Source organism: Notamacropus eugenii, chromosome 1, assembly GCF_028372415.1.
Source record: "Notamacropus eugenii isolate mMacEug1 chromosome 1, mMacEug1.pri_v2, whole genome shotgun sequence".
NCBI lineage: Eukaryota > Metazoa > Chordata > Mammalia > Diprotodontia > Macropodidae > Notamacropus > Notamacropus eugenii.
The window spans coordinates 462,807,511-462,830,749 of record NC_092872.1 but is presented as its reverse complement, the minus strand read 5'-3'; the positions used below and the strand labels follow the sequence as shown (position 1 = coordinate 462,830,749).

Sequence of the window (23,239 nt, the reverse complement as noted above, 5' to 3'; positions counted from 1 at the left end):
AAAAGATAATAAGTTAAATTTTGGACATGGACGTTGACAGATAATCTGGTTTGAGATGTCTACTATACAGTTGGAGGTGTGGGACTAGAGGTGAGCAAAGAGATTAGGGCTGGACAAACAGATCTGAGAATCATCATCACAGAGCTGATAATTGAATCTATGGGAGTTGATGAGATCACTGAGGGGAACAGTACAGAGCAAGAAGAAAAGAAGGCCCAGAAGAGAGCCCTGTGTGACTGCCCACAGTTAGCAGGCAAGACTTGGCTGAAGATCAACCAAAGGAATCTGAGAGGTAGTGGTGAGACAGGTAGGAGGCAAACCAGGAGAAAGCAGAGCCCCCCAAACCCTAGAGAGTGATTGACAGTGTCATTGGATACAGATGTCAAGATGAGGAGGGCAAGAGAGAGAGAGAGAGAGAGAGAGAGAGAGAGAGAGACAGAGACCACTTGAATTCCATTCTACCTCTAAGACCCATGTTTACAATGTCTACGTGACATTTTAAACATGATGGAGAATCCAAATTGCCATTTTACTAGACTGTATACTAGACTGTAGTGTAGTAGAAAAAATACAGGATAGGAGTCAGAAGAGCTGGCTGTCTTCCTTACTAGTTGTGGAACCTTGGGCCAGTTATTTCACTTTCCTGTGATTTAGTTTCCTCATCTATAAGATGAAATAATGACCACCACAGCTACCTCATTAGGTTGTAATGATTTAATGACATATGTATGTATAAATATACATATATGTACACATACACATATGTGGCTGTACAATGCCATATCAACACCAGCTATTATTATTCCAGGTTAGGAGGCATAGACAGCTTTTCTGCAGCAAAGAAACTATGTCTACTCTCAACTACCTTAATAGTATTCATGTAATGACTATGGAATGCTACTGACACAAAGAGGATACAGTGGTATTCAGAATGTGTGTGCATACATGTACATATATGTGTACATATGTATATATGTCTGTAAGGTGCTACATGAATGTCAATTTGTTATTATTAGCATGTAGGCACTAAAGTAGGCTTTACGTGTCTGGAAAAGAAATTGTCTAGTTTTCACCCCCTTAGTAGTGTTCATGTAACGACGATGGAATGCTGTTGGCCCAAAAAGGATACAGTGGTATCCAGAATATGACTTTCCATGGTTTGGCAATCTCAGTGATATGTAATGTTCTTGTTTTAGATGCAGTTATGGGATGGATCTGTGGCAGTAAATGGAACAGTGGCTTATGTGTCACAGCAGGCATGGATCTTTCATGGAAACATGAGAGAGAACATATTATTTGGAGAAAAGTTTGACAGTCAAAGGTAAAAGTGCATTACCCAGTAAACAGGTTTAGACACAATACCATTCTGAATGACAGCAAAGTGAATTTTTTTAAAGTGTTCCACTGCAGCATTTATAATGGCCAAAGGATACTGCTGTTTCTTCTAACTACCCTAGGGAGCTGGAAGAAACTGCTTCAAAGTACCCATGTTCACACACAGAATTCTTATCTCCACTGTCAAGTAGCATATGCTAAAGGCTTAGCAGAACATCACATATGTTTACTGACTGCAGAAAAATGAAGCCACTAATTTTGCTTTAGGCTGAGTAACCTAAATTCCCTTCAAATCATAGGTGGCAGGCATGTGCTTAAACAGTCCTGACATTAATTGATGCTGCTGCATCAGGATGTGCTGCTATTTCTTTCCTGGAATTGATTTAATGGAAGAGGAACAAAACTTCCAGTTTAAAGAGCACACTGTTCAGGTGAAACCTATCCAGGAAAGAAGGCATCAATTTTATTAGAAAATGTAGTAGAATGCTGGTGATAGGGAAGAGGGAAATGTAGACTTGTAAACTAGGCTGAGCCCTACAGCCACTGAAAGTTTCAGCTTCCATCCCTGAGAGACACAGTAGGCACTAGAGTAGGCTGAGGTGAGAACAAGGCTTACGTACCTAACTTCACTCCATAAACCAGCCTAAAGAACTGTGTCAACTTAATAAAACAAAATAAGGGTTTCAAAGGCAAATCCTAAGCTCTTTCATAACACACAGCTGGGGGTCTTTCTCAAAAGGCCTGCTTTTTTATTTTGTCCCTTTAGGTACCAGCATGCAGTCAAGGTCTGTGGCTTGCAACAGGACATAAAAAATCTTCCTTATGGAGATTTGACTGAGGTGAGCATTGCCCTGCCCTCACACAGAACAGCATCCACAAATGCAGACCTCTTCCCCAAGAACCTTTAGACTTAAAGGGGACCTTTTTAAGTTGAAGAATCCTTGAGGGGCAATGAGACTCCTGATAAAGTCTAACACTGTAGTTGTCCTCAGAATCCTCACATATAAATTTTTGCCTCTTCTAGTCATTGTTCCTCAGCAGGACTTTCCTTCTTACTGATCTGATCAAATCAAACACCAAAGCCCAAGAGCAAGGTAGTGAATCAGGCCAAACTTCTTTGAATGTCAATGGGTATGGTCTTTGGCTACCATGGTCAGTTAAGGTGAAGTCAGCAGGCTCTCAGAAAAAATGTGTAAAGGTGCTTCCCCTTGCTGATGAGGCAGAATCTGCCTTGTTGGGTCAGCTGTCATGATTTGGTTCAGGTACTCTTGCTGTTCAGAGAAGGGAAGAGAATCCTCTTGCCATGGACAGTTCTCTGGTCAAATGCTCTTAGCAGGCTGCTCTTAAGTTTCCCACAAGAACATAATCAGGGCCTGGTTTCATGAATGCCTAGTTTGGCATTCATGCCATTCTGATCTTTGGGGAGTGGCAGGAAGAAAAGATGGTTGTTCCTCCGCCCGCATCAAGCTGGAGGGTGTATGGATCAAAAAGGTTTTGTGATAGTTAAACAACTCTGTTTCACTATAAATCGGAAGTACCAGATTGAAAAATCAGAATAATTTCTCTATTGACTGGTTATTCTTTCTTCGCAGAAAATGGAAGGGCCAATAGGGCATGATTTTTCTACTCTTTTGCAGATTGGGGAGCGGGGCCTCAACCTCTCTGGGGGTCAAAAGCAAAGGATCAGCTTAGCACGAGCTGTGTATGCCAGTCGTGAGATCTACTTGCTAGATGACCCACTCTCAGCAGTCGATGCCCATGTTGGGAAGCAAATTTTTGAAGAGTGCATTAAGAAGGCACTCAAGGGGAAGACCATGATTCTGGTGACTCACCAACTACAGGTAATGGGAATCAAGGTATTCTATGTGGCCACAGTACCAGTGGAAACTTTCTGACTCAGCACCACTCTGACCATTTGTAAAGTGAGCAAAACAGGTTATACAGAATACCAACTCCCATGGATATAATATTTTATGAGATTTACAAAGCACTTTCCCCACAACCACCATGTGAGGCAGATAGCATAAGGAGAATTATACCTATTTTACTCATAAAGCAACTGAAGCTCAGAGAAATTAAGTGAGATGTTCAAGGCTCATTTAGGCCTCCTGACTTCCAGCCCTGGGCTCTTTCCACTCCATCACACCATAAACTGAGGCTATACAAACCCTGGGGACATGTAGAGGGTAGAATATAACCCAGTGGGGGATGACAAGTCTACTATTCCAAGTGAGTTCTATATTTAAATTCATGTGCATGGCTACCATATTTACTTGGTGATGGATCTGCCTCTAAGTAGTCATATGACTTTGGACAACCTCTCTGAACCTATGTTTTCTTCTCTATAAAAACGAGGAAGTTGAAAATCTCTAAGGTACCTTCTTTCAGCTTTTAAAAATTGTGGACATCCCCTCCCCACTCTCCCCACACATATTAATACTGCCTTTAAGAAAATGCAACAGTCACCAGGTGGCACTGGGAGAATGAGCTCCGTTTCCTAGTAGCTCAGTCCGGAGGAAAAAGGCAAAGAGGGTAGGGCAGGACAGGAAGAATCTTCTGCCTTTATGCTTGTGGGCTGGTTGATGGCTTTTCTAATACAAGCAGAAACAGGTGCAATGACTGTGGCAAACCAGCCAAAGAAATCTGATGGGGGGGATTGCAAAACAAGTTTGCAAAATAAAATGTAGCACACCTCTATTAGCAACACAAGGGTTTCACCTATTCAAAGTCATTACTCAAGTCCCTACCAATGTATACCTCTACCAGAACATAACAAATGATGCATGAATTCAAAAGCTAAAGGCATTTAATTAAAATAAAATAGGAAGGTAAACAGCAAGGAATTGAATCAGTTAGTAAATGATCCCTGTACTCATACCTACATGGTTCTACCTTCCCATCTTCCCAGGGGGGGAACTAAGCAAACTGACATCTCATCCTTCTGCATTCTCAACATAACAGGAGGGAAACACATATCAAATTCATGCTAGCAATCGTGCAGCCTAAAATCTAACCATGGGGCAGCTAGATGGCACAACGGATAGAGCACTTGTTCTGGAGTTGGGAGGATCCGAGTTCAAATTTGACCTTAGACACTTACTAGCTGTGTGACCCTGGGCAAGTCATTTAAACCTAATTACTCTAAAAAAAGTCCAAAGTCACTCTGCTCTCAGTTCAGAGTGATAAGTTAGACAGGACTGACTCTTGGGCAATGAACACATACTGAAACCTCTTACCACTTGAAAGCAGGATCACGATCCAGATAAGATGATAAAATTCAGGATGCCATAATCAGATTCACCATACTTGCTGTTTTTCCACATGACTAAATTTAAAAGCCTATAATCCACTAGGTATGATGCCAGGTACTAGGGACACAGAGACAAAAGCATAATGCCTCAAGGAGTTTACCTTCTATTGCTATAGAAGGCTATTATAGAAGGCCATTTGCCCTGGGAGGCAATGTAGTTCAATGGAAAGAGAACTGACTTTGGAATCAGAGATGTAGAATCATAATCCTGGCCTTGTCACTTACTACCTGTGTGAATACAGGAAAATCATTTAAACTCCTTGGGCCTCGGTTTCCTCATCTATAAAATGTATCTGGGTTAGACCAGATGATCTCAAATGCTTTTTCTTTTTCTCCTTTGTCTCTGCTGTTTATCCTTCCATCACCCAAAACAGGTTTTTGTGGGAGGCTCATTGAATATGCCAATAATATAGTTTCCCTGCAGGCTGATGCTCAACCTTCTGGAAAGTGTGCAGAAAATTTTTCTCCAATGAACAAGGCCTTCTTGGCCCCAAATATTGTAGAAAACAGAATATACTAACACATCCTCTCTAAGAACAACTAGGACCCTAGACAGGCCCTCTGAGACTTAGTACAATCTCTTCATTTTACTTATGAACAGTCTGAGGCATAGAGAGGAAAAGACTTGTACAAGGTAACACAGATAGCAACTTATTACTTATTCCAAAGTGGGATCTTGAACCTAAAGCCTCAGCCTCTAAATCCTGGGCTCTTTTCACCAAACCATATGGCTTAAGACCACACAGAGTATCACTGGACCGACTGAAATTGAAGGTTGCTAGTCAGAAATGCTTCTTTAATTATTGTCCCTTGGAGCTGAGACATATGTTTTGGCACAGCAGAAAGAGCTTCAGCTCAAAATTCAGCAGACATATTTTAGTCAATTCAACTCAACTTTTCAAGTTCAATAAACACTTATTAAGTACCTAAGAAGTGCCAGTTACTATGCAAGGTGCTGGGGGTACAAAGATAAAAAAAGAAACAGTTCACGTCTTGAAGCTTATGATCTACTGGGGAAAACAAGAGGCATACTATGTACACACAGGTAAGTTAAGTATGCACAAAATTCATACAAAGCAAGTTCAGGATAAGGGGGAACAGGACTAATATATTGAACAGGGGAAGGGGAGGAATCAGGAAAGGGGGCTCATAGAAGAGGAACTTGCCCTGAAGGGAGTTAAGGATTTCAAGACTTAGAAGGGAGAAGGGAAAAAAATTACAATTACACAGGTCAGTCTGTCCAAAGAAATGAGGCAGGAGATGGAATGTTGTATACAGCGAATAGTAAGCAGGTCACTTGGGTATTAGGAGGAATACTCCAAAGTCAGTCTAAAAGATAGGTTGGAGCTAGACTATGCAGGGATCTATAAGCCAAACAGAAGACCGTATTATAGGGCCTGAATAAAGGAGCCACTGAAGTATCTTAAGCAGTTTAGCTTCATAACCAGACTTAAACTTCAGTCCTGGCACTGTTAGTCTGTGTGACCTTGGATAACCTTTCTTTCCTCTTTGAAACTCAGTTTCCTTACATATGGCAGTGAGGTGGCCTAGTGGATAGAGAACCGGGCCTGGAGTCAGGAAGACTGATCTTTCTGACTTCAAATCTGGCCTCAGACACTTACTAGCTGTATGACCTATTAAGAAAGTCTTACTTAACCCTGTTTGCCTCAGTTTCCTCATCTGTAAAAATGAACTGGAGAGAAGGAAATGGCAAACCACTCCAATATCTGCCAAGAAAATCCCAAATGGGGTCATGAAGAATTAAACACTACTGAACAGTAATGAAACAAACAACAAAATTCCCCATACGTATGTTGTAGGAAAAAATACTCATCCTACCTCATTTGATTATTCTGAAATTACATAATAAAAAAGTACTAGGTAATGGTTAAGTGGTGGCATTTTCACAAAAAAAGACTTAAGACTGGTCTCATCTAGACTTTGAGAAGTTAAGCCATTCTCTCCACTGAGTTATCAAGAAAGTTTGGGCATTGTGTGTTCTCTCTGGGAAAATTACTTTCTTTGCCCACTGTGTCTGTTCAATGACCACCGTAAGGACCATAAAGACTTGGTCAATTGAAGTGCAAGTTTAAAAGACTCCTTTTATTTGGAGTTTACTAGACCTACCCCCCCAAGGTGTGATCAGATAAGAAGTAACTTTCCTTTCAGGCATCTCAAAGGAGAATGTGCTGATTCTGACCTCAACCAGCCTGCTAGTGAAATTTGAGAAAGGTCTCTGATGAAACACTTCCTAGTTCTTCATTAGCACAGATACCTATTGTACTTGATAAAAAAGATTTTAAAGGAAGAAACCCCTTTTCTTAGATGGATTACATATCACCCACTGTAAGTTCAGATTTGACCCTGTGAGCAAAGCTCAGTCTTATTTCGGAATCAAAGGAAAACTGTCAAGTTTAGTTCTTTGGGACAAGCGGTGATAATGGCAATAAGTGTTTAGGGGTAAAGTGCTTATATAATCCTAACATGTGGATGTTACTATAATATTCTAATTAAATATCTAAATCTGTATATGTATTTTAACTTGTAAGAACTGTAGAGGTCCTATTGACAACAGATAGTATAATAATCTATGTGGGGATGAGTGACAATAATGATTATAAATGGTGATGATATTGCTACAGAAAATTGATAATAAACATTAGATATCTACAATGTAACAGGCAGTGTATTAAACACTGGGGATACAAAAAGGAGCAACAGACAGTTGCTGCTCCTAAGGAGCTTGCAATCTAATGGGGGAGACCATATACAAACAAATATGCAACAAAACAATACAGGATAAGTAGAAATAATTAACAGACAGAAGATGCCAGAAATAAGGGGGGGGGGTGGAGTGAATAATTTATAATTAACATAAAGAAGGAATAAATGTTTGGTGTCTTCGTTGAACATTTTATGGGATTTAGAGATGGAAGGGACCTTAGAGATCTAGTCTAACTCTCTAGTTCCACAGGGGAAGAAAAAAGCTCACAGACTCAAATGGTTTACCCAAAGTCACTCAGATAGTAAGTAGGAGAGCTGGGATTTGAACCCAGTGACTAAATCTAGTCCTCGTTCTTCTACATCACACCACCACAGTACTTTGGAGAGTTTATTAATGACATTTTCCACATCGATATGAGATATTTGTAAAGCGCTTAGCACAGAGCCTAGCATACAGTAGATGCTTAATAAATCATCATTCTCTTTCCCTATTGAGGTGGTTACGTTGTATTACTAATAATGATCACTGACACTTGTGCTTTTAAATTTTGCAAAGTACTTTACCTACAATGGTTCATCTATAGCTCTGTGAGAAGCAGATGTCTTCAGGTATTATCTCTCATTTTACAGAAGAAAAAACTGAATTTCAGAAAAGTTAAGTGACTTGGCTACAATCACAGAGCTAGTTAGTACAAGAGATGGGATCTTCCTGATTCCAAATCTGGTCTCTCTCTCTACTATGCCATGGTGGCTGGGCATACCTGGGGCTCAGCATCTGAGTGTATGTATGTTTGTTCTTATGGCATTTTCATGTCCCAAGCCAAGAAGGACTGTGGAAAATACTTGGCCTATGGAAGATACCATTTAACTCTGTCTTTTTCTTTGAATGAATGGTTATGCCTCCTGTCTTTCCAATGCGTCATACTGTAGGTTGATTTTACATTTCTGCAGTTTTTAGAATTTTGTGATGAGGTCATTTTATTAGAAGATGGTGAGATTTGTGAAAAAGGAACTCACAAGGAACTCATGCTCAGACGAGGCCAATATGCAAGGATGATTCACAACCTTCAGGGCTTGCAGTTCAAGGTAACTTGCAATCTTTCCAAAAAGATATTTGGGAGGAGTGACTTATGGGTTTCTTTCTTCAGCAAATTTTAGGTTTTCATTTTCAGGAGGAATTTTATTTTGTTCACAGGATCCTGAAAACATTTACAATGAAGCTATGATGGAATCCCAAAAGGAGAACCAGGGGGATCAAGCTGCCAAGGGAGAGGAAAAAGCTGGTACAATCAGAATTAGGTCTCAGCTCTCTTAGTGTTCATGGCCAGTGAATGGCTCCATAGCTGTCTTTATTTCTAATTCCAGCTTTGGCTCCACATGATGAAAAAGACGAAGGAGAACCTGAGACAGATCTAGACCCTCTAGACACAAAAGGTATGGTTTCATCCACTGTGACAGACATTTATAGAGAGTTTTTAGGTTTCCAGAGCAATCTAGATATGATACTGATCCTGATAATAGCACTGCAAGGCAAGTGCTACAGACATTATTCCTACTTTACAGATATGGAAAAAAGGTTAAGGGAGGTTAGGTGCCATGTTTCTGAGGTAGGACTCAAACTCAGGTCTTCCTGATTCCAAGACCAGCAAACTTCTGGCTCTGCCACACCACATCGTTCATTCATCTATGCATTCATTATTTTTAAGTATTATCTATAGTAGCTCATAATAATAGCTCACATTCTTATAACATTTTATAGTTCAGGAAATATTTTTCTTGACAATAGCCCAGTGAGTTGGTAAAAGACTCGTTATCTTCCCTATTTTACAGATAACGACTATGTAGGCAGGAGAGATTTTATGATTTCCCTATGGTAACACAGCTAATAAAGGCCAAAATCCAGACTCAAACTGACCTCTGTGACTCCTGGTCCTATTACATACACTCAAACGCTGAGCCCCAGGTATGCCCAGCCTCATGCTAAGCACCGTGAGCTCAAAAAATGTCACTCCCTACCCTTGAATCGGGAGTCTTCATTTTGCAGACACATGAAATGATAAGAAAAAAACAAAGTTCATCTACCAGAAGCCAAAATGTATATAAAACGCTAAGGCAATGTGGTGAAGTTACAAATGGGGAGGGGCCATGAGCTCCCATCAGAAGATCCCAAAAGGCTAGAGGTCACCTTATCTGCCTGCCTTACTTTACAGAGGAGGAAAGTAAGGCTTGTTCAAGGTCACATTAATTAGGAAGTAAGAACTTACTAACTCTTCAGATGCTAAATTCAGTGCTTTTGCCACTACACCATGTTACTCCTTTGGGAGATTTGGGAGCTACTTGTAACAAACTTAAACAAATCCTTTAAAAGGGTTGAAATGAGGAATAGTTTTTCAAAGGTGAGGTTTTATGCCTTAGAAAAACATTAACTGAAAAACAATGCCTTCTAAGTGGAAGGTTTGTAATAAACACAGGGCTGAGGAAAGGAAATAGTTGTTTCCTTTGAATGTTCCTGGGCCTTGGAATAGGAATCATTTGTCTCTTGCCACATGCTAGAGAGAAAGATGGGGTAGATAGCCCCAAAGGGGGCCTGTGAGGAAAGATTCAAGGAAATTAGCAGAAAGTGAATTAGGTGCCTTCACACTGGACATAAGAACAATTGGACCATCTTACCTCAACTCTCAAGGTCAAATGGTTTTACCCATCCTTAGAGTTATCTTGTTTTTTAGCAGATATTCCATTAACCTAAAATGTATGTGAGCATCAACAATCCATTTTACTGAAAACTAATGAAAAGGAAAAGAAAAGGAATGTATAAGCTGATTCAAGAAACTGAAGCATGGTACCTTTGGCGTGAGAGTGTTTTGTGTAATGCAGTCAAAGAGAAAAGAACTTTAAGGATGCTCTAGGTAGTGCTAATGAACCCAAGAAAGAATTTGGTCAATTTTTTTTAGCTCTCTGAGAGGGTAGTTATTAGGACCTGCATGTATGAATCTTGAGACCTATGAGAATTCTCCTTCATTTTGCAGTCCCAGAGCGAGGCATAATGTTCTTGAGCCCTGCTAAGTATGTTCAAAGGAATATAAAGGTTCTCAGCCAGTATACAATGGGTTTTCTATTCAGAGAGTTGCTCTTGAGCTGTGAAAGCTTTTCTTACCAGGGCACAGTCTGTATATCTATAGTGCACTCATCAGACTGACTCTATGCCTTTCACTTAGAGGAAGGAATTTGATTTCTGACTTTGCTTGGGTGCTGACCTTTTCATTTTGCTCTGTTGAGAAGTAGGAGGTGGGAAAAGAGCAACATTAAAAAAAAAGGGTACATTCCCACAGGGCTGTCAGGGCTCCCTTGCAGGCAGTATCTTTATTCTGTTTGACCTTACGTTTATGGACATGAGGGAGCCATTATCTAGATGCAAAGAAACTGGAACAAAACTTAGGTGGCACAGGCTGAAATTGTGTACAACAACTTGCGCACAATTAGTTGTGTGTGGGGATCTTATGTGCCCCTACTGACTATTGTCCTTTGTGTTTTTCTTGGCAGTTCCTACACACCAACTCATTCAGACTGAAATGTCCCGGGAAGCATCAGTGACCTGGAGAACATATCACACATACATTAAGGCTGCTGGAGGTCTGGTATAAAATGCCTCTGGGTTTAATTTATGCTTAACTCTTTGTAAAACTGTTCAGTACACATCTGATGGTCTCTTTAACAATAACTGCTTTTTAATTAAGGCTGTTAATCAATGCCCTTCCTGAAATCTAAAGTTTGATGAATTCAGTATTTCAGTGGAATCATCCTGTGTCTCCAGTCAAGCTGATAGCCCTTATTTCAGGGAAAAACAAATGGGAACCAGGAGCTGACCAGCTTCGTCTCCTGAAATGTAGTGCTCTCCTCACCTAAAATGACTTCATCCAATTCAAAATAGTACCTGATTTCACAACAAAATCCCCACCACAAAGGAATGTGTAAAGCTGGGAAATGTGGCATCTCTGTTGCTTAGAGTGTATGTATTTTTTTCTCCAGAGATCAGCATTCTATTGAAGAATTCTGAGCTTCCTCAATGCATGTACATTTTTGTAACACTCCAATGCCGTAGGCAGACAATCAGGAACAATTTTCCAACTGATGGGAACAAATCCTGGATGACGGTGCTTTGTGCACTGGTTTTACACGTGAGCCCCTCATGTGAGGTGGTTCTTGATAGGTGGCTGTAATTGTATGGGCAGCTGGGGACACTGCTTTGAACATTTTAATGCCTACAAAATATCTGGATTCCAGGAAGACAGAAAAACCTGGCTTCTCTCATATGAATAACCAGTTTGGGGATTTCCCCCTCCTCTTCCAGGGTATATCCTGTCTGTCTCCATGGTATTTCTCTTCTTTCTGATGATTGGAAGTTCAGCCTTCAGCAGCTTGTGGTTAGGTTACTGGCTAGATCAGGGAGCTGGGGTAAGTTTCATTTTATTTTTTTTTAAGAAACTTAAATAATCATATCTGCAGTTAATCACCTTCATTCTCAATTCATTAAATGCAAACATGTTTTTTAAGTCTTCACTAATATTCAGAGGCATAGCTAGAAGTACGCTAAAGTGGGGCAAAAACAGTCTAATGGGGAAAGGAAGCATCCAATCTTTGGAATAGTTATACTAGAAAAGGGAGAGGTCTGACCCTTTTCCTCACTGACACTGTGAGGGAAGGTAGTCCTCATGACTGGGGCACCACAGTGACTTGATCCTGAGGAAGGATGGCAGGGTCTGCTCCCCAAGCTTGTGGAGCAAGTAGCACAAAGAGGGCAGAGGGACACCCTTTAATACTTGGGGATGGCAGAAACCATGGGGAGGAAGTACAACTTCCATGCAGTCAGTGACCTGGAGCAAAGTCCCATGTGTCCTGTACTACCAGGAGACCTCAATTCAAATCCCAAACATTTGTTTTCCCAAGAAAGGGTTCTGCTGAAACGAGCAATTCATGTGAATTCAGATGCCTGACTTTGAGCAAGTTACTTTCCCTTTTATGGGCCCCAGTTTTCCTCAATTAGGAAAGTGAAGTGGTTAAATTACATGATTTTCCAAGCTCTCTCATAGTAGAAAGAGCACTAGGTTAGGAATGAAGTAGGGTTAGAGTCCTAGCTCTGCTAATTACTATCTATATCACTCTAGACAGATTACTTGTCCCCTCTGGGCATTAATTTTTCCCTAAGTAAAATGAAGTAGTTGGAGTGGGGGATCTCTTTGGATTTCCAAAGCCCTAAATTTCGCGAACCAAAAGTGTTTTTAAGAAGAACCCATTTTTGTAGAGTCTTAAATTTGGCCACAAATGGAAATGCCCATTTACTTCCACCCTCTGTAATACCCTCAGAAAGTGGTGTCTCCAGCTCAGGCAGGTAGGTGCCTGCTTCACAGTACCCATGCTCAGTCATTATTGTCCACTTATCCCTAATTCAGGTTTCTCTGTGGCAGCCACAGTGAAATGCTAATCTGATGAACATGGTCAAATGCCCCCAGCCTGCAGACATTCACTTGGGTTTAACCCCCCAAAACTTTTGGAACTGGACATATTCTAGAAATTTCTACCAACCTTCAGGAAAAGCAAATGTACCCACCTCCCTAGAGATGACCCGTGGAAACAAAGATTTGTCTTCCTTGGGGAAAGAGATTCCAAAAGTGATTGTATTTTCAACTTTCCAAAGGAGAGCTCCAAGAACTGGGGAAGAGCTTCAGTTACTGACTGTGATCTTAAAGACTTTCCAGAAGGCTGGAAAATACCCATGAGGATCTTGGTGGTGTCTTCTCTCTTTATCCTTACAAGGGCAATTTGGCTCATAATATCTCTGCTTGCATGCATTTTCCTGCTCTCCATAAATGGTGGGTCCAAACCTAGAGTGTGATGGAGTCCTCTTCCCAAGTTGGGAACTTTGAGGAAGACACTGAGAGTTTTGCTTTATAAAAGGCTCATTCATCAGCCTCAAAATTTCCATTTGTGTTATTACCATAAGCAATAAAAACTGTTTAGAAAATGGCCTATGTTTGTTCCTTAATGGTCAAGTGAATTTAAACACACAGCCTTGAGAAAAATTAAAAAGGCATTTCTAAGGAGGATATTATGTATTCTTGAATTGCCACCACAGAGCTACATTCTCATTTAAAAGAGATGGAGCTAGAAGCAGTTTAGGGTCAAAATGAAAATCCCGTGAATTTATTTCACACATTTCTCATAAAAGGTTCATGACATTTTGTGTCTGTTACTTCCTTTTCTCTTCTAGAAGTAGGCAGATATGTCTTATTTTATAGATAGAAAAACTGAGACTCCAATACATAAAGTGACTTCTCCAAAACCATTCACAGTAGATAGTAGTGATGGATGCTCTGGTACCCATTCACCCTATGTTACTTTGAGGTGTTTTAATCACTTTCACAACATACTTAATTTTATTTGGTTTCCTGAGTTCCAAATGCAGCCAAGTTCACAGAGTTGTGGGAGGCCAAAGGGATGACTTCTGTTTTGGGCCTCCCTCAGCTATCCATCTACCCTTGTTCTCTAGTTCATTTACTTCTGCCTTTGAAATGAAAGATGCACAGTTGTTGGTTTTTCCCACTAAATGGCAGAACCTAATGAGACATATGTCCCTTCACTGAGAAATGGTTGCCCTAGACTCCTGGACCCTGAGACATGAACTCATTGGTAACATAAAATCAATTTTGTGTTATCAGCAATAATTTAAGTTTTCAAAATCTATCCCATCTTCCTTTTCAGTTTTTCCCTGAAATGCTCCTTTAACCTCCCTTTCCTTTATGTTGTCCAAAAGACAATCTAGATACATCACCATTTCATGAGCTTCTTATGTTTTCTTTCCACAGATAGGCTGTAGGACTCATAGTAATGAGACCCCTTGTCAGACTAGTGATATATCGATGAATCCCAAGCAACACATTTACCAATGGGTGTATGTGTCAAGTATGATGGCTGTGATCATTTTCAGCATTATAAAAGGATTTGTTTTTACCAAGACAACTTTAATGGCATCTTCCACACTACATGATCATTTTTTTGAAAAGGTAGGACAGAGTAGGTATTTTGCTAAATCAGAGATTTTTGGGGTGGGCAGCTGTGGTGGAAAATGAAAAAAAAAAAAAAAAGAAAAACTCAAACCATGGGATTCACTGGATTAAGAGTCATAAGTCTTGAATCTGAATCCTTGAACTACTATGTACTATTGGTGTAACCTCTCTGAGCTTCAGTTTCTCTTTCTGTAAAACAAAGATGTTGGGAGGCATCTCTAAGATCCCTTCAAGAACTAACATTCTGACTCCCATGTGGTATAACAGAGAGAGAGATTTGTAGTCAAGGGACCTGGGGTATAAATCCTGCCTCAGCTGCTCTCTATGTGACCTCACTAAGCTGCAGTTTCCTCAACTATAAAATCAGAGCTTCGAACTTGATGACCTTTAAAGTTTCTTCCACGTTGGCAGTTTGCTTCACCCCTAATGACTTCACTCAGCTGTAAAGTGGAGAAGTTGGCCTACATATCCTAAGGTCCCCTTCTGTTCTAGATCCATGACCCTGAACTTGACAGTGTGGGGTAGTAGCAAAGCAAAAGAAAGCAACAAGAAAAGTTAAATACACACTCTGGATGTGGAGTCGGAGGACCTGATTTCAAACCCTCATTCTGCTCTCTATGTGGCAACGGATTAGTCACTCCCCACTCAAACTCTCAGTGTTCTCATTGGTAAAATGCTGATGTGGGATGAGATGACCTCTTGGGTCTTTCCCAGCTCTCAGCCCTATGACAAAAATTCCAGCAAAGTGGTTTTGAGTCTGTTCAATGACCCTGGAACATTGCACCAAAGATCACTCCTCCATACGAATTCCTGTTTTTTCCCCCCACAGATCTTAAAAAGCCCAATGAGTTTCTTTGACACAACTCCCACTGGCAGGCTAATGAACCGTTTTTCCAAGGACATGGACGAGCTGGATGTGAGGCTGCCGTTTCATGCTGAGAACTTTTTGCAGCAATTTTCTATGGTGTTATCTATTCTAGTTATATTAGCGGCTGTGTTTCCTGCTGTACTCTTTGTGCTGGCTGTTCTAGCTATCATTTTCTACATTCTCTTACGGTAAGTTGTTGACACCACCACTGGGTCTTTTTTAGAGGTGTGGTCAAAGATCTTTTGTCAGACTCATACTATGGTGGCCACAAATGCTGCATGGTATTCAAATATCTTTTTATTTTAGCCAGGTTGTAGAATAAATTGATTTTTTTTTTTGAGTTTCTGCTAAAGACAAGACATTTTCTGAAAGACAATCATTGCTTTTGAAGTCAAAACCAAGTTTCAGATGTCCTCCTCCCACCTCAGGAGAGTCTTTACTCATGCCTCAGGGAGAGGAGGCAAATAGGGACAGCTCCAGATCTAGGAACTGGGCAAGTCCTTGATCCTCTCAGGACTTCAGTTTTTTCCTCTGTAAAATGACAGATAATGTGATTCCCAAGAGTCTTTTCAGATCTGGCATTCTAATCTTTTATTGCTGTACAGATGAATTAACTTCTCTTTGAGAAAATACATTGGTTTTTCTAAAGATATAGAGTCCTAATGTATCCTGGGAAGGCTTGTAGATCCTATGTCCTATTCAATATTTAGACAGATCATTTTGAATTCATGGTTTCAGTATGGCTTTCACAAACACTCCACTATGCAGTCAAACAGATGTTCTATACACTCAGGCTTATGCGAGTGCCAAGACATAAGATACTGACTCACTTGATAAGAGCTGTAGAATTATAGTTCTAGGCTAGTATAGATATCATATATTTCACCACCAGTACTGTGGATATATACTGCCTTGTAGCTTAAATATTTAGGTTGATTATAATCACTGCTATAGAGGGAAGGCAGCCTGGTATAGCAGATAGAATTTTGAATTTGGAGTCAGAAGAAATGAATTCACATTCTGCTTCTGACATATATTAGCCCTGTGGCCCTAGGAAAATCACTTGACTTCTCTGAGCCCCAGGAAAGAATAGTCTCTGACCTAAAAGAGATTTTCATTTAATAGGGTACAAGACATTAACCTGACATTAGGAAAAGGCTCTCCTGAAGTGAACTTCAGCAAAGTTATACCGATATGCTCTACTGAAGAGTATCTCAAAGGACCAAGCCAATCTGTGCATCAGTTGATGCACCTGGTCCTTACAGTGTTGATCTAAGATTAATGGATTATAGGATTTAGAAATAGAAGGGACCCTGGAGATCATTTAGTCCAATCCTTTCATTTTACAGATGGGAAAACTGAGGCCCAGAGGAGAGAAATGATTTACCTAATATCACCCAGACATCGAGTGGAAAAGGCAGGGTTCTAACTCAAGTCTTCTGACTCCAAATCCAGGGAAGTGTCTGATACCCAAGGTAGACAACAAAGCCCAGACATGAAAGACTTGGCTGACATGAGGTTATACACATCTTGATGAAGACCGAAAAATTTAGATAAACTTCTCAATCACTGACTGAACTGTTTGGTTTTTGTATAGGTATTTGCTCCAATTATAACAAGGGTAAAACAGTTTGTAATCTCAAAAAAAAGAGTAATAAAGTGAACCTAAAGTTCAGTGTTTCTACTGCCTCTGTAAAGCAGACTAAGTCAAGCAACAAAGAATATTTTTGTTTTGAGAAGAACTGCAGTTTTATTAGTTTTGTTCACAAACTGTAAAATTTCACTGTTAAAGTTTTGTCAAGGAAGGGTTCCTGCCAGGTCCATTTTTGATGAAGAGATAACACTAATCTGTAGCAAGGGACACTCCCTGGCACTGGATTTAGAACCAGAGGACTTGGGGCTAGAACCTCAACTCTGCTACCTGCTGGCTGGGCAATCTTGGGCAACTCACTCTCTTGATCTCAGTTTCCCCCTCAGTAAAGTGAGGACCAAGGTCTCTCCTATCTCCAAAGCCTACGATGATGCTAAATGCTTGAAAACTATTAACACCTTAAGGTTTACAAACCGATTTTCCTTGACAATCTGATGAGAGACCTACTGCTAGGATCATTATTTTCATTTCATAGCTGAAGAAACAAAGTCTGCTATTAATTTGCTTAGGTCTCCCCTTTCCCATTTCACCCCCATCTCCCCCCATAGCTATCAGGCTACAAGACAAACCTGCCTGAATTATGCCTAATCCCTTGGGATATTAGAATTCAGGTCCTGTCTAAATTATCCCCAACTCCTTCAGACAGGAATTGATGAGGTTTGGGTCTTTTGTCCCAATTTAGTTCTAGCTGCAAATGTAGGGGTTGAAATAAGTTAGTCCTCAGGATTCCCCACATAAACATGAGCTCCTCCACGTGGTGGTCACTTACTGATGATGCTCCTGGTGGCCCCCCACATAGCCTTTCTTGCTTCTCTGCTTTCTTGTAGAATTTTTCACAGAGGAATCCAAGCGCTGAAGAGTGTGGAAAACATCAGTCGGTCTCCTTGGTTCTCTCACATCACCTCCTCCATGCAAGGTCTGGGCATCATTCATGCCTATAATAAAAAGGAAGAATTTATCAGCAAGTAAGCACCAAACAGTGCCCTGGAGTGGTCTCAGCATTGTATCTGTCAGCTTGTTAATAGGAACACATGACACTTCAGCCCCTCAGTTCTTCACTTCTATCTGTGCAAAGGGCTTTGACCTTCTGTAGCACTTGTATAGCACATGCCCCCAAAACCCCTGCCTCAGGGATTAAATGACAGCCTGGGGCAATGCTAAGTGACTGGGTCACTATTTTCTCAAATAGTCCAGTGTTTCCACAGGCAGTCTAAAGTTTTAACTGTGCTATTACTGTATCTAAATAAGGAGGCCCTTTTCTTGCATAGAATCAGCCCTTAGTGAAACTGGGTCCTTGGGGCAATTTATCTTTGACAACATCCTACCTCAAAGTCTAGCACCCTTCTTTCCCCTTTCTGTTGTTTTCAAATCTTTACTTTGACCCCTCTTTTGTGCCCCACTCCTACAGAGCAAATTATAAAGTGATCTCATAAATGGATCTACAAAGCCATAACTGATAAAGGCCTGAAGTTTTATAACTCTCCCTGGAAGGGATATTTAAATACACCAAGCTGGGAGACAAAAAAAGCTTAATTATCCCAGGAATGAATCCCTTTAAAAGATACCAAAGCCAGTCCTGGGACTTTAGGGCTCCCTGACTTAAGATCTTCTTCTCAAGGTACCTTGCCTTTAACCCTATGGCTCTTTCACCTTACACTCCTTACAGAACTCCCCTGATTCCCAAACTCCAAATTACGGGATCAAGCCTACCAAGCCTTCCTGGCTCCTAAGCCAGCTTGATTCACTGAGCTAAGATCTAAGCTCCAAGTTCTAAACCTATGATTCTATGAATCTAAATAAATCAAAGTTAAGAACAATAAAGAACATATAAGAAATATAATTTAACCTTAAATTATTCTAGATTAAAGTTCACCCAATATCTAGCCTGATTAGACTAGAACATCGTGAAGACCTTAGACAAGATGTAGTCCTGGCATTTCCCAACTTGGGCTCTCTGGGTGAGGCTCATTGGTTCATTCTTGCAGGCCCATGTCCATCAACCACCAAACAAGAATTCCCTTGAGGGCAGTCTTGTAGTGATTCAAGGGACAAGTAAGGAAATTCCAGTAGGTAAATAAAATAGTTCCCATGACCTCAAAACCAGAATAATTCAACTCAACATGTTCATAAAAAATAATTATATTCTTTACTAATGGTAATGGTGGAAGTTCAGGTATTGCTGTAGGCAATGAGGGAGATATTTAAAGAAAAATGACCCTGTTTAGTGTCACCTTAAATTGCAAGAGATAGACAGACACCTCTGTATATCACCTGAACATATAATCAGGACTAGATGACATGAGTTCTTCAAAGAGAATACTAAGTGTATTGAAGTTAACTTACTGCCTCACACAGAGATGAAATGCTTCCATACAAACCAAATCTTTCAGATTCTTGAAGATTCTTCCATTTAATCCAGAAGTTTCTTTATAACCATAAAATGCTTTTAATCCTGAATTTCCCAAAGGGTTGAAGATGAGTACCCTGAGAAACAGCCTTTTTTCCTGTGTGTTGGGGGCTCCTGCAGAAGGGGCTTAAAGTAATGTTTCCCTTCCTAAACAATAAATTAGACTCCATATGATATCAGTATTTTCTTCTGCAAAATGCTCAACCCCTCCCCACCCTGAGCCTCAATACTTCATATTTAAGCTGGTATGGGGGTAAGGGAGGGGAAGAACCAGAAACCAGGAGGGTGAAAGGGGCGCAAAGTATCCACATTATCAGGGTTTTTTTTTTTTTAAGAATAAGGACTTTCAACGGCCAAAGTTTTGTGAACCCATAAAAAAATTGCAAAAGAGATATGTATTAACTGACAGTTGAAAATCACTAAATTATAAGGTTTATTACTGATTACTCCTGAACTTCCTCAGTAGGAAGTTCATTTACTGGCAACCTCCACACAGACCAAAGATTCATTTCTTAAAGGCCTAACCTATTTCAAATCCTGATTCTAATTGTCTTTTATCCTAGATTTTAAAACTAAGATGAAACTGAAATTTTCACCACAGCTGCTATTATGCACCATCAATTTGGTTAAAGATATTACCATACAGCCTTAAATTTTTTAAAAAATTAATTTATTTTAAAAATTGTATAAAGCCTGGGTCTCCCTATCTCACTTAGGCTGGATGTACAGAGGCTGTATTTTGTCCTGGTCCCATTCTGATTAACTTTGACCTGCTCTATTTTCAGACTGGGTCAGTTTGCCATCCACAACCCCCACCCCTTTCTAGACAATCTGGTGGCCCCAGCCACTTTGTGTAGACACCAGGTTCAAGGGATCAGCCAAGCTTCAGCTTTCCCCAAGGCCAGGATTACAGGCACGTATCACCAGGCTTGGCGGTAGGGCCTAAAACAGTTCTTCACTTCTATCTGTGCAAAGGGCTTTGACCTTCTGTAGCACTTGTATAGCACATGCCCCCAAAACCCCTGCCTCAGGGATTAAATGACAGCCTGGGGCAATGCTAAGTGACTGGGTCACTATTTTCTCAAATAGTCCAGTGTTTCCACAGGCAGTGGGGCCGTTGTCCTTACAATCATTCACGTCAAATACTTACGATAAACCCTTGACCTCCTAAAAAAATTTTCTGCCAAGTTTTCTCATGAAAGAGCCTTAAAGAATACCATGCCCCTCCATACCTTCCCAATAAATACTGACTGATGAGTTCTCTTGTCAATAATTTATCTCATATCATAAACCTCTCAAGGGGTTTGAATTCTAATTCTAATAAGCTACATCAGGAAATATTCTCAATTCGAACCCCAGATGGTGATTCTGTATCTTGTGAAACTAACCATAAAAATAATGCCTCTAACTTCCTAGTCTGTCAACTGAAGTTTTGGAATTTGTATCAGTACAAAAGAAACATCATGGCTGTTGGAAGATTTTTTTTTTACTAAACAATGGAGAAAATAAGCTAGAAAAGAGGCAGTCACTGCAAAGCTAGTCAAAAGACCAGTCTGGGGATACTTAAAAACATGTGGAATTGATGGCTGCCTACATTATATGACAGCATTATTTTTTTAGAAGGATGGGCTTTCTCACAATATGTGTTAACAAAAACTCAGCATGGTCTAAAGATTTTAAAAAGCATAGAAATGGAATCACAGATTCTTAGAGTTGGAAGGGACTTTTAGAGCCTATCTAACATGGACTACATACTAGATGAATTTCCCTCTACAATCAATATCCACATGAAAACTACAGTGGGGGAGCCCAGCATCTCCCCAAGCAGCCTGTTCCACTTTTGGATAGCCCTGATGACAAAAAGATAGCTAACTGCTGCACTTTGGTCGGGCACCATGAAATACTTTATTGTCCTAGTCTTTTTTAAGCATCTGTTTGCAGGTTTTTTTTTAAAGTATGTTTAAATAACCTAAGTTATCTATCTCAGGCTCCTCTTTATCTAAATTTTCTGTATTTCAGGTTTAAGATATTAAATGATGAGAATTCTAGTCACCTCCTGTATTTCAATTGTGCGCTCCGGTGGTTTGCACTGAGAACAGATATCCTCATGAATTTGGTCACTTTCATTGTGGCTACACTGGTGGCTCTGAGTTACTCTTCAGTCAGTGCTTCATCCAAAGGCTTATCTTTGACCTACATCATCCAGGTAACATCTGACCTGAAGATGGGTATTAGATTCTTTGAGATACAGAAAGATAGAGAAGGTTCTTTGTCACACTTGTCCCTTTGCCTGATACCCACAATTGTTCTTGCTTAAGGAAATGGGCTCAGTTCACTGATGCTCAGTTGTCTCCTTTCATTGGTTCAAAAGTGGTATCCCCCAATCCTGTCAAATCCAGGTTTTCTATTAATATCATTAGTTTTCCAAAAAGGATCATCTTTGCATTGCCACAAAGTAACAATAAGTTTCACACTTGCTGAAATCTATGGAAATGCTTCCTTTTTGCTTTGCTTGCTGATTTAATTAAGAATTCCTTTTTTAAAAAAGTACTTGAAACTTGTAAGAGGTTGAAAATTGACCTTAAATTCTTGGTTTTGTCAAAGTGACAGAATAAAGGAGAAAAAAAAGGAAGGAAGGGAGGGAGGAAGGGAAGGTAGGAGGAAAGAAAGAAATAAGGAAGGAGACAAATTTATTAAGGGACTACTGTATTAAACAAGCACTGTATTAAAGTGCTTTACAAATATTATCTCATTTGATCCTCCCAACAACTAGGCGAGATAGATGTTATTATTATATTGATTTTGTATTTGAGAAAACTGAAGCAAGCAAAGGTTAAGTGATTTGCCAGAGTCACATAGCTAGTAAGTGTCTCAGGTCACATTTGAACCCAGATCTTCCTGACTCCAGGTCCAACACTCCATCTACTCTACCAGTATAAGAATTTAACTAAAATTGAAATCACAGAAGACAATGAAATCAGTATTTCTCAAGAGCCTACTGTGTAGGAATACCAAAAAAGTAGAATATAACCTCTGTCCTTGAGGTACTTGTAATTTAGTAAAAAGAAAAACATGTGGATACACACATATATGTATACACATCCATATGTGCATACATATATGCATGTGTGTACATATATGCATGTGTATAAATACAACTGAATATTTTTACATATACTTGCTTATACATACATAAATAACTTAGAAAGTATAACTGAGTGCTAGTTGGCAAGGTACATACTATGTATCCTATTGAAATTCTTAAGAGGAGAAGATTTTTCTGAGTTGTAATAATCAAGAAAGACTTGATTCATCCCATCATTTTTATCAATGATTTGAATGAAAGCATAAGTGGCATGCTTATCAAATGGAGAAAGGAGATGTGAGATGAACCTTGAAGAATGAATAGGAATTGGATTGGCAAAGATAAAGGGGACAACGTATGTGTAAGCAGTAGATGTACAGCATGAGCCAAATAATGAGAATTAATCTTTTTCAGTTCAGGTGGGAAGGGAACAATAAACGCATTTTCATTACCAGATAGATCAGTGTTCATCTTGGGAAAAAATAGGAAACTGGTTGGAGAATGTGGGACCAAATTAAAGATTTGTCAGAGTAATGAGCTTGATGTAATAAGCAACGTACAGCTATTTTAGATTCTTGTGCATCAACAATTCATTCAAAATGAAGTTTTAGGAAGTTGAATCTGGTGGCTATAGAGAATGTGGACTGGAGAGGAAAGAAAACATCGTTTAGGAAACTACCGCAGAAATCTCAATGTACAGTGATAATGGCCTGTATTTGGATTATTGAAGTAGAAATGGAAAAAGATGAAAAAATCTGAGACATGAGGGAAAAAGCTCTGATTTGGAAAAATAATGGA

At 39.8% G+C, this 23,239-nt stretch overlaps 1 protein-coding gene and 1 long non-coding RNA gene across 6 annotated transcripts in view; one reads left to right on the top strand and one right to left on the bottom strand.

Annotated features, from left to right (window-relative positions):
- The window catches only part of LOC140519285 (uncharacterized), a 93,176-nt gene that overhangs the window by 33,621 nt on the left and 36,316 nt on the right, over positions 1 to 23,239 (bottom strand). For both annotated transcript variants that reach the window (XR_011972153.1, XR_011972154.1), the window contains one exon: positions 17,719 to 17,884. This is a non-coding gene — a long non-coding RNA (uncharacterized lncRNA). The remainder of the gene's footprint in view (positions 1 to 17,718; positions 17,885 to 23,239) is intronic.
- Positions 1 to 23,239, top strand: part of ABCC12 (ATP binding cassette subfamily C member 12) — a 73,168-nt gene that overhangs the window by 27,577 nt on the left and 22,352 nt on the right. For all 4 annotated transcript variants that reach the window (XM_072632145.1, XM_072632144.1, XM_072632143.1 and 1 more), the window contains 12 exons: positions 1,197 to 1,321; positions 2,102 to 2,174; positions 2,973 to 3,176; positions 8,321 to 8,455; positions 8,565 to 8,652; positions 8,735 to 8,803; positions 10,910 to 10,999; positions 11,718 to 11,821; positions 14,230 to 14,427; positions 15,260 to 15,486; positions 17,777 to 17,914; positions 21,376 to 21,562. In XM_072632145.1, coding sequence (XP_072488246.1) covers positions 1,197 to 1,321; positions 2,102 to 2,174; positions 2,973 to 3,176; positions 8,321 to 8,455; positions 8,565 to 8,652; positions 8,735 to 8,803; positions 10,910 to 10,999; positions 11,718 to 11,821; positions 14,230 to 14,427; positions 15,260 to 15,486; positions 17,777 to 17,914; positions 21,376 to 21,562 — 1,638 coding nt within the window. The remainder of the gene's footprint in view (positions 1 to 1,196; positions 1,322 to 2,101; positions 2,175 to 2,972; positions 3,177 to 8,320; positions 8,456 to 8,564; positions 8,653 to 8,734; positions 8,804 to 10,909; positions 11,000 to 11,717; positions 11,822 to 14,229; positions 14,428 to 15,259; positions 15,487 to 17,776; positions 17,915 to 21,375; positions 21,563 to 23,239) is intronic.